The sequence below is a fragment of the Folsomia candida genome, unplaced genomic scaffold (genome assembly GCF_002217175.1).
Source record: "Folsomia candida strain VU population unplaced genomic scaffold, ASM221717v1 Fcan01_Sc006, whole genome shotgun sequence".
NCBI classification, from domain to species: Eukaryota; Metazoa; Arthropoda; class Collembola; order Entomobryomorpha; family Isotomidae; genus Folsomia; species Folsomia candida.
In genome coordinates this window covers 3,491,502-3,506,053 of record NW_019091198.1, presented here as the reverse complement: position 1 = coordinate 3,506,053, position 14,552 = coordinate 3,491,502, and the positions used below count along the sequence as shown (strand labels likewise).

The window sequence follows — 14,552 nt, the reverse complement described above, 5'->3', positions numbered from 1 at the left end:
ATTTGAATGTCAGATAATTCACAACTTCCAAGTAAAAAATTACATGATCTCAAATTGTCATAAACTATACTTATGATTTTCACATTTAAATGTTTATGCTGCATGGTTGTAATCTGTTACCATAAAATGTGCAAGCTTAATTAAAAATTAGCAAAACAAAGCATTTTCCCGTCTACGTCTGGAGCAAATGTCGTCAAAGTCTTTCACAATGCAAAGTGTAGGCAGGTCATAGAATACAAAAGGTCTTTATAAAGTCGTAAAAACAAATGTGTCACATCAAATTTTTAATAATTTAGTCATTACTTTCATGTGTTTAGAGTAGATACATAAATGAAATGCAGCTTAATTAAGTGCGTTCCAAATTTGTTGCTTATTAATCTCATCTCTGACGTAAATGTTCTAAATCACAGTCAAATTGCAAAAAATGTGAACTTTCATTGATTATGGTCGTCATACATGCATGTCAAACTGGAAAGATATAGATAGATACTTGCAAGTGAGTGGGATGCTGGATGGAGACCAATTTCAATGATGGTACTCATTTAACAGTAATGTCAACATGGGTACGGTATCAGGCTAATTAATCGTATATATAATGCACCTACTTATGACGTGAAACTGACACTGACTCATTTTATAGGGACAGAAGTTGGTGGTAATCATTTATTTTAGTTGCAAATATAATTTACATAGTTCGACGTCCAAATAAATGTTGTTGTTTCCATTTTATGTTTTGTAGATCAAATTGTACATACATATTTATTTATGTTGCGTATTTAGTCAAATAAGTTGACCAACTACTGTGTATTTTTGCCAACAACGAGAATATAATGCGTAGCCAATCACAATACTAACGTTTTTATTTGTCAATGTAAAATGGCTCAAAGTGCATAAAACGAGGATTGCATAATAATGATGATGTTTCTAGAAATTAAGATCATGCACACACATTCCGACTCTTTTGTATATTTATCTCGCCGTCTCGTTTAAATTTATCAGAACCTGTCTGCATCCGAATCTCCATATTCTGATGCTCTCAATTCAAAATATAGTTCAATTTCGATTTCTTTCACACAATTTTTTGACGTGCTGCAAACCTTTCACAATCAATTTAATCAAGTCACAACTTTCATGCTCACTTCTCATGATTTTAATACACTTTGCAATCTCCGTATGCTCGCACCCACCAACCCCATCATCCAATCCTACAAGGATTTCAAAATCAGCAAAAACCTTAGAATTATAGACAACATGGCACGAACAGAGAAGAAATACGTAATGATCAAGTGACAAAATCAGAGTCGCCCACGTTACGTTTGCACAAATAAAATTGAACATTTCAGCACTGCGCTCTTTATTTCATCTTTCCATTCCAACGTGTCACATTTTCCAAGATTTTATAAGAACAATCAAAATTCGAAACTGTTACACCACTCACTTTCCTCACTCACAGAGTCAGTCAGTGCTGTTACAAATAAAAAAAAATAAGTCACTCTCTCCTCTTTGTCCTCACAATCATCGTTACACACAATTGCAGGGAAAAATGGTGCATTCACTTTGCCATTTATCATCATATCGTCATCAGCGTCGTCGTCGTCGTCGCCGTTGTTCGTCAACAGCAACCCCTGCGTCAAGTCATTGCCAAATGGGAAATAAATGGTAACCTAATTTCATCTCCCAACCTGTGTTAAGATGAGATTTAGATTTGCAGTAGGATAGAATCAGAGCAGAGCAAACCATAAACTTCTCTCACTCACTCTCTGCCTTTGCTGGTGAGATGGATAGATGTGCATTATTATTATTATTATTGCCTTCAGTCGAATTTGCAATCCTACAAGCATGCACTACCACGAGCACTACTGCCATTAGACACACAACCTTAAGTAACTGTTTACTCCTCTGATCTGTCTTTAGCCAACCTGCACATGTAGGTATGCGTATCCTCCTGCGTTTAATAAATGCGGTGCCTGTTGATCTCATTCATTATGTGAATTGTTGTGCGACCATTCATCATTACTTCATTTTTACTCGAATTATATTGCAACGAGGAGAACCTGCAACTCTAACCAATTCTCATTTGACCACGTCGAATCACATTTTCGATGTGTAAATAGATTAAACAAGAGCAGAGCAGAACGAATTGATCGGTTGCCTTGTCATGCAGAATAGATGGATGGAGACAGTCAAATTGGACCATTTCTAATTCAAAAATTGCAATCATATAGTTCACCTGGTCACAACCTAATTTTAAGAGATTCTTTAAATCTGAGTACTGCACAAGAAAATGAAGATGGTCAAATAACGAAGATTCACATCTTATGAATTGAATGCCCGGACATTTAAAATTCATTAAATGGTATTGTCAACCGTGTTTAAGATAAAAAAGATAAAATCTTCCGATTGAGAAAAAAAGAGTGCATTTATTCTCACTTTTACTGCCAGTTGTAATGGCGATAAGTCATTCATTATCTGTACCCGACGGTTTTTTATAATCATGCATAATGCGGCAATGTATGTAAATATGCACAACCTGGATCTTGGAACATACATACGTACCCCATGTAACTAACTATATGTAACAAACTAGGCCAACATGTGTCATCTGTAACTGGGTAGTAAAGTCCCTCTCGTTGAAAAGTATGTCATATTCCTCCTTCGTCTTAAACAAAATCTTTAGAAACAGTCAACTTTTTTGTCTTGCACTCCCCGTATTTCAAATAATGATGATTCCAATTTTGAATTGGACACGTACCCTGCTTACCTCCTTATTGGTTGTTACTTCCAAATTGAAAGGGAAACAAAAAACCAAAATTTTTCGTAGATTCCATCAAAAATTTTTGCACGAAAAATAATGGAATTTGATGGCTGCATGTATGTTCGTTACGGAATTTTAATGAATGCAGCTCTCTCAAGAAATATAATCAATTTTGTGATTGCATGAAAATTCGAAAATATTTGCCACGAAAGTAGTCAATGGTAGGAATATCAAATGATGAATATGTTGTGGTGGATGGAAACGTGATTTCTAGAAAAATAAAGGAAGAAAGGAAAATGTTGATTTCATTTCAAATTAATTCTCAGATTCTCGAGGGCTACATGCACTCAATCTGAATTCAACAAACCACATTGATTTTCGGAATGTAAAGAATTCCAAGCAATTATAAATTGAAAGATAACACGTCCAAATGAATTGGGATTCGGTGAGTCATATCCAATATAACAGAGTTGTTTGTTCATTAGAGACGGAAATCATAATAATATTCCATTTCACTAAAGTGAAGTCATTGTACTACATGACATAAGCAGAGAGTCTTGTACTTGAGGCGGCTTTGTGAGGAAATCATCATCATCATCAAACTCTTGACTTGACTCAAATTGTGAGAACAAGCTGATTTAAGTGATTACACGACTATACGAGTTCGTTGTCTTTCTCTTGTGGATTCGATTACACAAAGTTGTTATTTAGAGATTCTTAAGAAGAGCGCAAAATTAGTTGATTTCAAGAAAGTCTAATTTTTCTAACAACCCTGTGGGGAAAAAGGGTGTATCATCATACATCATAACAAGAAATTTATTTCACGCTCTTCTTTTAACATGAACCAACTCGTCTCAAAATATTTATTACAACTTTTCTCGTCTACTTCAAGTTGATTTTCTTCGGGCTAGATCCGAATTGGTGTCAGGAAAAGGCGCCGTATTCCAATGACCAGTTGGATGATTCACCAACATTTCCAAAAATACGGAAGCAAGGCGTACATTTTATAAGTAGTCACAATCAGCCATAACATCAAACGATGATGATTACGCAGAACGACGACGGGTAACGACGAACATCGTATGCATCGTGGAAGATATGAAACAAAGCCAAAAAGATACAGATTTTCCACTGAACCACCCACACAAAAAGATTAACCACACTTTGCCAAGCCACAAACGGGATACTTAAAACTGTTAACCTCAACATTCACATGTCATCCCCTGCCTGCCAGTTGCCGAATCTACTTCGCAGAATTCTCAGCAGCGGCGAAAGCCGTCCACTGCACGTAATTGACGGTTTCAAGTAAAAGTTATCTATCCCAGGATCCAAACCTTTTATGCTGTAATAATAATTCACCATAAATTATTATTAAAAAATATATACTCTGTGGAAATACCTGTATTTCATCTTTGGCCCTATGTGCATATAGTTATGTACACATAATAAAATATGTATTATGCATAGTCTGAAGTTAAAATAAAACTTTTCTAGGAAGAAAATAATGGCACAGAAGAGTTACTCATCCTTTTCTTCGCTAATAACCAACTTTCTACTGTCCAGTGAAACCTACGTATTACCATGAAGCGGATGATTCACGCAAATTAACCAATTAACATGTTTATATAGCTCATACGAATTTTAAACCAGGAAATAACAAAAAACGTATGAACACACATGCATAAAACAGTCATGAACAGGAGCAATGTTCAAGTACAGATGTTGATTTAATCAGTGCAAATCCGCACAAGCTATGTTTGTCGTGATGCATTGTTATATAACTCGGCCTGCAAATTCTGAATTGAAAGTCGTGGTGAACTTACGCTTGACTCGTTGACATTAGTGCCCGAAGAACTGATCATTTACATCATTTTATACACTGACTGACTGACTCTGATCACCCATCACCACATGGATGGAAGTCATACTCCACAAAATTTAAAGACTTTCAGATGAGAGAGAGATCGAGACATACAAGGTCTTGCTCTAATTTTAATCATATTGCTTATCAGCCTGGTAAAACTATTAGTTAGAAATGACTGTGGCTTTATTCGAATAAGATCATATGCATATGAAGGGTGGTGGAGGGTTGCATGTGGTGCGGTTAAGGTTACTTGCAGCAGGAGGGCTGTTAGCAAAAAGCTAGCGAGCTAATGGCAAAACCGAGCAACGAGATCTAACAAAGTCTGATTTATTTGTTGCTAATGTATCCAACTACATCATATCATCGCTCTTAATGCACGCAAAAAGTAATGCTGAATAAATGTAAGCTAAACATGGGATTGTGAATTAAATGAAATAACGGAGAATCACAATTACCAGCTTAAAGCTAGCCTTTCCAACCGCTGCATACCACACCACTGTATAGCAGCCAAGTGAGTGATGGTCTTTCATGGTGCAAACAAGTCAAGTTTACCTCGAGAGATCGAGTGTCCCATTTATTCTTCATGCATCTCACCGTCGAATCCTGAATCAGACCGAGTTAAGCTAACCAGTCATTCTATGCACAAATATTTTCTAGGTCAATACCGAAGCCGCACAGAACTAATACAAACTCGTTGTTTGAGCTACGCTCTCCTACGTACACCATATTTTCACTATCATCATCATTCGTTATTTCACTTCACTTACCAGCAATAAACAACGACGCCTGGTCTAACGAACGCAAGATTCATATCCCTCGATGAAGGCCTGTATGTACTAAATAACATAGTAGAGACGCAAGTCAGATGCAGTGATTTATTCGCTAAATGCAATTGTTGTCTAAAAATTTCAAATTTCACTTGGCTAAAAAAAGAACCTTCAAATAACACAACGGGAAAATGACAGAACGGGAAAATTAATGGGTATTTATTCCAAAGCAAATTTCCAGGTTAAATATTAATAAAAACAAAGTGCGCAAAGTGCAAAATCCCGCTAATGTAATTACAGGTCAAAAGATTGAATTTACTGTGTTGGTTGATATTAATCGCAACTCGAGTCTAGATATCTCGTGCAAAATGGAATTTACTGTGCAATTTATCATGTAGCGCAAAATATCACTGCCCATCGTCAGTAAACAATCGCCTGGGACGGAATGCTGATCGTGAGATACCGTGAAGTATTAAAAAAACGCAAGGTAATGAAATGCCCCAGTTTCCCGTTTCCTGAAGCATCATCATCATAATAATATTAAGTGTACGTCTTCCCTCAAAAGTAAAAATGAATTCGGTTTCTAGTTTATTCCAACTTTTCACAGTAAAGTTCACAAGATGAATAAATATGCAGATAAAACCGAGCTGAAACTTTTTATTATGCCGTTAATAATGGGAAACGAGGAAAAATTATAAGAAAGAAAAACGCATAACCCGCTGGTCCGGAAAAAAATAAGAAAATAAACAAAGACAATAAAGGATCAAATGCCAAAGACCCAACAAGCATCGCACAACAACGACGGCTCGTATTTAATCCATATACGCAGACTTGACACACAATTACATAAATATAAACATAAACCGACAGCTGAAATGCATAATAATTTAAAAACCGTCCATCAAACTGTATCATCGCATATGTACTTATTTTGTATCAATGGTAACGAAACCACAAAGTTGTAAATGTTGTAGCAAAACGTGCAAAAACCATTCTTTTAATGTCAATGTCAGTCAGTCAGCCCACTCTTGACTCTTTTAGTCTGCCATGTATAGAAGAATAGGTGAAAAATATAACAAATACCCGCAAATTGTTTTGACTTTAACTGTTCAACCCATTGTTATCCTGGTTTATTTTACAGACTAACACTTTGAGGAAACCTGCACCTCAAAAAGTAGTTTGAGAGTAGTAACAAATATTAAATTACTATCTCCGCACCGTGAAGGTTAGCTGACCATGTGCCACTTTGAAAAGTTTGAAATATTTCCCTTCTACATGGGATTTGATGATCGTGCCAATGTTTACTATGAGAAAATTGTGCTCGAATGAATTAGTGCTGAGAAGATGACGCAAACTGGTAATTAATAATTTTGCATCATTTACGACCATTATATTGACACCGGATCTCTCATCATCATCATCGTCGTCATAATTGATAGTACTGACATTTACCATCAGGGTTAAAGTTAAAATAGTTTATTGTTGTGTCTGACCCAAATGAGACTCGACACAGTAATAATTCAGTTAATTGCCTTATTTAATGATCAGTCCAGAAGAGTACAATGGCACTGAACTGAACAAAAAGAGGATGGGTTATATAAAACTGCATTCATTCCTATGTAGGAAATGCAATATAGTTGCGAATTAACGCCCAGACAGTTATTCTCACATCCATGTTCATGCTAGCTCCGTTCCCGTCAGTTTAAGTTTTGGTCAACATCCTTTCCTATACTGGGTACGAATATGTGCTCCTACATACATAGGCAATCTGTTATGCAAAATCAAGTATTAAAATGTATTTATTAAATACATTTGACGGTGTACTCCACCACCGGACCATAATAATGATATGAGATGATCAGATGAGGAGGCAACAGAAAACTTGTTCTTTCCCTTCATCCTTCTTGGCTAGTCCGGTTGGACCGTAGTCGTGCAACTACTTATCATCATGACAAAACCCAAAGTTAAAATCATCAACATCACCTAATTTAATGTTTTTCCACTTTACAATGTGGAATTTGCATTAGTGCAAAAATGGGCTTGCGTTGCAACAACGTGAAGACTGGCTGAGCTGAATAGTAGAATTGCCAGATTCTTAATAGTTATTAGATCCGTCTTCATCATGCAATGCATAAAGCTATGTCATAAGGATATGAAGAGTTTTGGCCAAAATGACTTGCGTATTTTCCTAGATTTATTATGCGAATGAGATGTTTCGCAGCACAGAGTAGTGTTGTTATTACTAAACGTTACTTTCCCATTAGCACGATATGTATGCTAGAAACTTGCATGCAAATTAAATGAGCAGTTACAATGCAATGTGAGTCAGTGAATGACAATACATACACAACAACTCATCAGTAAAGGTGCTTCCACATTGTGTTCCAAAAAAATCAACATATAAAATTTCAAAAATAGTCTGCGAAATACTTTACCATTTTCATTTTTATCATTTTCTGCTCCTTGGCGAATTAAAACCAAACAATCTTGGTGAAATAATCCATCAACTAATTAATCTCTTTGTGCATCTATTGGATAATTTGTTGCAAAAAGGTTTACCTAATAATAAAATGTCTGCAAAATCATTAGTCGTGTCCATATCATCACCCTCGGTAATGTGTAAGCCAATAATAATGCAACCACTAACAAAAGTTTGGTGTGTAGTGCATTGACTGAAAACCAATGTAATTGAGAATAATGGTCAGTTAAAGCTAAAAGAACTGAATTGCTATCGAGGTTTCCGATAAAAATTTAATGAGTATCGATCACTTTGGCATTTCAGGTATTCAGGACGATTGCATAGAAAATGAATTGAAGAGTCCCACAGCAATCATGTTACTTTTTATTTTTGCTCAACTTGATGGAAGAACGTTTAAATTTAACAATATAAGAAACCCAAGAGACTAAACAGCACAGCAAAGCCGGAACCTTCTATGATAGATGAATGGATACACCCATCTTTACAAAAATGAACATGCAGGCATACAGCAATTACCACACAGTGGTGGTGATGATGCCTAGCTTGACCTAAATCTGGTCGTCGCGATTTAAGTTTACCAACCGAGTTGACTGACTGCATGCTATTTTGCACAAACGAACCTACTACTCGGGTCGATTGCTTTGCTTTTGCTCACACACACAACTTTGGTCTTGATTATTATTGTTTGTACAGCCAAAGTGGTAGTAGTCGAGAGTTGTGCCTATCAATCCTCATCCAAAATATGCTCACTTGCTGAAAACTGAAGTGCTAATGAGAGTAGAAATAGAAATTTGCCAAAATTATGTCAGATAATGGCATGCAAAATGAAAAAATAAAGACATGACATGAGGCGTGTAAATATCCCCAAGCTATATCTGGATGTAAAGGACGTTTCTTCTTGAATATTTAACTCCAAAATTGGATCTGTCTTATTTTAACAAAAAGTGTAGACTTGTAAGAAAGAAATAAAAATAATAATTAAAAGTATCCGCAGCACTACCAACCAAGAGTCCTACATGTCGCATGTACTTCATGGGGTGATGCATTGCCTTAAACTTGAACATTTGTTTCCATTGCCAAATATGTGTACACGTTCACGAAATGGAACAACCAAGTACGTCCGTACGTACCATATATAACCAATTAACACGTAATTTGAGCGTTTGTTCTGCTCCTTTGTAGCGTAAGAGGAAATAAGTGCAGTACTATGAATATAAATTTGAGCAGGCTTGTGTTTGTTTTTATTTCATATAAATCTCCCTTGTGTCTCGTCAAGCATCAAGCAAGATGCTTTGATTTTGATCTATTGAATTGAATTAAATTTAAATTCAATGCAATCCAGCATATAGCAACGCTTATTATAACGCAGCCGGCAAAGCTAATGCCAATGTTGAGAGTTGAATGTCCAATTGAAAACATCCTTCAAAAGTGTTCCGCCTGAGAGGCAGAGAGAGAGAGAGAGATATGTACGTTGGTTAACATTACTAGTTGAAAGTTGAAGATCACAATTTAAGATGCAACGCATTTGTTTTTAGTCCATGTATTGTGATTGTGCGGACACTACATTCATCCACTCGTTTAGAACGACATTGTCATTTTTTATGAATTAAAATCATTTAATTTAAAAGCCAAATATGGTAAAAAGTCTCTTTTTTTCTCCAACACTCTCATGTGGTGCGATCAACGGTAACACTACTTTTTTTTACTGTGGTCTTTGTGTGTCGGAAGTTGATGTTAACAAGATGACATTCATGACGGGCAGTAGCAGCAGTTGGACGAAGGGTTTACCGTTTTAAAAATGCACCCATGTAAACATAATTTAGCACATTGCAAATTTTCCTTTCCTTCTGTGTCTTATTGCAGGCATATTTGTCACTTCACTTCACTTTCACATTTGCATAAACCATGTGTCTATTTGTAAACTGAGACATAAAAATAAAGTAGTGTTACACACGTGACTTTATGGAAATAAGTTGACAGCTTTCCAATTTGTTTTATTTCATTGCCCCTTTAAATAAACACCCCTAAAGAAATTTGTTCTCCAGCCAGACTACTCGAAAATAATGAATTTATTTTTTTTTACTAGTTTCTTTAATCCAATATTACGTATTGAACGCGGATCAACACGGTTTATGTAGAATGATAAAAATAGTAGCATTTTGTGTACATACTTGTCCAATAGAATCCAAATGTTTGCATTGATTTGCAGAGTATTCACGAAAGCAAGTTGTGATAAAGGCTGTGCAAAGCGGCAATGAGGAAGTAGCCGTGTCGATGATAATAATCCACAAATCATCACTTGTGTATGTACAGCAGCAGAACTCGAGTATATAATACCTGAGTTTTATTGGATATGGCGTGGTGATATATGTGTGTGCATATACACTTTAGTGCATTTGTGGGAAATTGAATCGTGATTGTGTGGTGATGATGAGAAGTTAACGTACTACTAGCGATACTACTGGTGAGATTAAACTCATTCATGCCTTTGTTGTGATGACGCTGGTTTGTGTGATTTGAGTGTTTTAGACACGTACATACGAGATTAAAACACGGATGTAAATAATATTGTCTAATTCACATATTAACCTACAGGATTTGAACGGAACCAATACAATGCCAATCTTTTGTTGTGTATTGAATCAAACGTACTACTAATCCTGCTAGTAGATTACATCTTCAAAGAGGATAAAAAGAGAACAGATCTCCTGCTGATGTTATTATCAAATCACGTGTTTTACGAAATTGTGTGTTTGTAAAATTGACTCGAGAATATTGCAAGGATAAGAATGAATCGTGGTGGTTGACCGTTCGTTTTGAACACGGACACAAATAAAAGTTGGTGTGAGAAGGAATCTTTTATGTGCAAAGTGTGCCAAGTCCATGGTGGCAGTGATTAGTACTATAGGACGCGATTATGAGAAGGAGGAAAGTAATAATAAGTACTAACTAACTGGTACGTAGGCATGTACACAGTCGTCATGTTATTGTGCATATAAAATTTTGCGAGTTCGGCAAACTCCAACGGAACACAGAACGATGGCGACGAGACAATAATGAGATATGAGATCCTCATGATGATGCACATATTGCAATGTGATAATGTCGTCATGTCGTATGTATGCAGGTATGTAGTGCTGGTCTGCCGTGTTAATTCAGCGATGATATATGTATGTATAGAAAGATGTAGAGAAAAATGGGTTACCTTGATGCCGCTCCTTCCTTGTTGTTTGAGGAGCACATTTTCAGGCTTCATATCACAATGAATGATTTTATTTCGAGCAAGTGCATCGAGACATTGGAGAAGAGAGTGAGCAAATTTGCGAACTAGTTGGAGGCTAAATCCCTGGAACAAGTTAAAATTTTGGTTGTTAAGTCATATAGAACTAATTGCAATGTACATATTTTTTTAAACTAGTACACACAATATTGTAAAGTTGCAGGATCGACAAAACAAAAAAGATGCAAAATCATAATACAATTTCAAATAGTGGTAACTGCTCAGAATATGCGACCAAATGAAACGACCTTGCATACTTATTATTTGGAAAATAATGTGATCGCCTATTGAGATCATTTGCACAGAGTTTCGTGTCTAAGAATCATCTATGCGAATTCCTTCCAGACAAACCAAAATGAAGCAATATCATCTAATCTGTCTCAACAAACGGACCAATCAACCAAATTTTGCTCGACAAAACTTCTCCAAGAAGTTCGAGCCTTCTTACAGAAATTTAATGAGGTTGAGTGTATTCGGGTCCGAAGGCGATAGAATTGTTGAGTAATGAAACTCATTCTCAGTTTACAAATGTCTAACATCGGTTATAACGTGGGAACGTAATGTATTTATAAATACGCTATATTTAGCATGATTCCCTCAGACTGATTTTAATAAGATGGTTTTATTATAATAGAAAATTTTGAGAATTTTCTTACTTGGAACTTGTTTTTCTTAATGAGCTCATACAAGTTGAGAGAGAGTAGCTCAAAAGTTATGCAGGTATGGCTACGGAATGTGAAATGGTCACACATGTGAATGATATTCATATTATTATCCTTGTCCAGGTCCCTCAAGTGCTCCAAAATTCGAATCTCTTCTTGCGCCTGGCGATGAAATCTCTTCTCATTCCTCACCATTTTCAACGCCACATGCACATTGCATTTGTGGTCGTACGCCTTCACAACTTGGCCAAAGCTTCCTTTTCCTATCACTTTTAGCACTTCGTACCGATAGCCTACGTGGTCATGTTGGACGTGGACGTAGGACCCTTGGTCATCATCGTACCCGTTGTTATTCGAGCTGCCCACAATTCCTGGCCGTTTCTTTGCCCCAAGTCCAATGAAATACACTTCCGGGTAGGAGTTAATCTCACTAATCTCGTACGGCGTCAGTCTTGAGTGGTACAGTTTTATCACTTGCTCAGGGCTCACCGGAACTGACTTGTACTTGGTCCGGTTGGGTGTCATCTTGTTTGACTCGCCGGACAAGGGGGTGGATGGCCCCACGGTGAAGTCGGCCGAGGCAGGACGAGCTATCGTCGCTGGGGGCAGACTCTGACTCTGGATCTGCGTTGTCGACACGGACATGTGACTATAATTGTTCAGACTCCCATTACTCATCCCTATCCCTCCATTGGTAAGGGTTCCATTTGCTGTCGAAGTCGGGGGCAACATGGAGGTTGGTCCGCCCCCACCGGACGAGCTGTCGTCACTCCCGTTCGATAACAGTCTCTGAATCATCCCGACCCCCACGTCCAGCCCAACGTAGGACTGCTTAGCCGTGACCAAGGATTGTGGTCCTCCCTTGAGTGGGGGGAGGTGATGGTGGCTCCCGTGGTGGGAGTCGTTGAGCACGTGGGGGAGGAACGAATCTCCGTTGGAGTCACCGTTCAAGGATCCGTTCGCCGTGCCGTTGATGTTGCTGAGAAGACTTCTTGTTCTTGAGAGGGGCATGTCGATGTTCTGAAATTTGCTGTTGTTCACCCCGAGTCCTAGTCCAGCACTCAGGAGGGCCGTCGTTCCGCTGGACATTCTTTCAAGACAATTCTGTTACACAAGTTTCACACTACCATTTGATATATTATTCTCAACTTTCTCTCACTCTCTTGCACCACACATGCACACTCTCGCGTCGATATTATTATTATTCTCACGATAGATATTATTTTTACCCTACAACTTGCTCTCCACGATTAACCCACCTCCAATTCACTGACAACAAGTATCACTCTGACTATTTCGGTCGGCAGTGGATGAGACACTACTACGCTAAACTATGTACTACTCTGTACTTGCAAGAAAACTCCCTTCAACAAATTGATCACCACTTGTCACCTCTTCTCAATATTGCACGGCAGCAATACTTTGCTCGCTAATGCTAATGCCTCATATACTATCCATTATTACTTCCGTTTTTTCGTAACTGTCACACAAAACGAATCAATATTAACTAACAAATCTCACTCCAATTCGGATCGGATGAAAAAAAAACTTTTATTTTTACTTCAAGTTACTCCCCAAATTACAACTTTTAACAATATACAAGACAATAATTATCGAGTGATGATTAGATTCGTCAAATTTATGTTATCCAACTAAAACAAGGGTTCTACCACGATATATGTAAATTTCCGAGACTGGCTCGTTTTCCGATTTTGAAGTATGATTACGATTTTATTTAAGTTTCCGAGTCTTCGTCCCAGCAAGCAAGTGAAGTTGTGCAGAAGTAGAATCGAGAGGGAATATTTGGCGAGCGAGTGAGTGGTCCACTGTGATCACTGCCTGGCAGAGGACGCGTGTCCGTTATGTGCGAAGACTGTGCAGCAACTGAAGTGAGCGAAACGGGTTCTCCCATCTAAAAGTCGTCGGAGAGCAAAGCAAAATAAATAGTTCCACGTTAAGCCTTTTGCATGCATGTTGCTGCTCATATTGGGTCTCTGCTGCCTTACTTGCTGTGCTGTGTATACGAGGTGGCTGGCTGGATGTGAAGAAGGATATATGATACTCGCCCCAAGCGAGAACTGCATTTACAGAGTCCTGCTCTATGCTTTCTTTTAGCAATAATATCACACACAGTATCGTTGAACCTCTTCTTCCTCTATTTGGTAGGAAAAACATGGATTGTGTGATGAATTTCAGGAATTATGGGGGTGTAGAGCTCTTTTTGTTATAATGAGTTAAGAAATTGGTGATAAGAGAGGTTTTTCCTTTAAGAAAAAGAAAGCAGAGGGTTAGGAACGCTTGCTTTTAGTTAGGAACGGAGGAGAGAGGGGTGTGGTTAAGGAAATTTCGAGAATATCGAGATACACCATGATGCCATTTCTTTCAAACTTATTTCAAAACATTTAACAAAATTCATGTAACAACCCTGTTTAAATATGTGAAAACAATGCAAGAGCTTTTGCAGGAATTCTGTTAAACGAGCAATTCTATAATATAAAAGGTGAATTATTTCTTGCTAAGTTCATCAACGAGACTTTTTTCAACGTGTGTGACACGTATTTAGACTTATTAGTTCATTGCACGTTCTTTTTGATCTCTTATTGTCCTTCTTGTTCAAAACTTGGTCCACGACAACCCCCACTTATCACGTCGCTTATGTACGAACCTCGCCCCAAAGGTAGACAAACTCTGGCGTATAGTACGGCCCGCACTTAACGTGGCGTGGATATGCATTAAAGCAGCCAA

The 14,552-nt window shown here is 37.5% G+C and overlaps 1 protein-coding gene across 1 annotated transcript in view; it reads right to left on the bottom strand.

Annotated features, from left to right (window-relative positions):
* Positions 1 to 13,878, bottom strand: part of LOC110851490 (dual specificity tyrosine-phosphorylation-regulated kinase 2) — a 59,805-nt gene extending 45,927 nt beyond the window's left edge. The window contains exons 1-3 of the mRNA XM_022099283.2: positions 13,814 to 13,878; positions 11,802 to 13,719; positions 11,071 to 11,211 (exon numbers count right to left, since the gene is read on the bottom strand). Coding sequence (XP_021954975.1) covers positions 11,071 to 11,211; positions 11,802 to 12,896 — 1,236 coding nt within the window. The 5' untranslated portion in view covers positions 12,897 to 13,719; positions 13,814 to 13,878. The remainder of the gene's footprint in view (positions 1 to 11,070; positions 11,212 to 11,801; positions 13,720 to 13,813) is intronic.
* Positions 13,879 to 14,552: the final 674 nt, after the last annotated feature.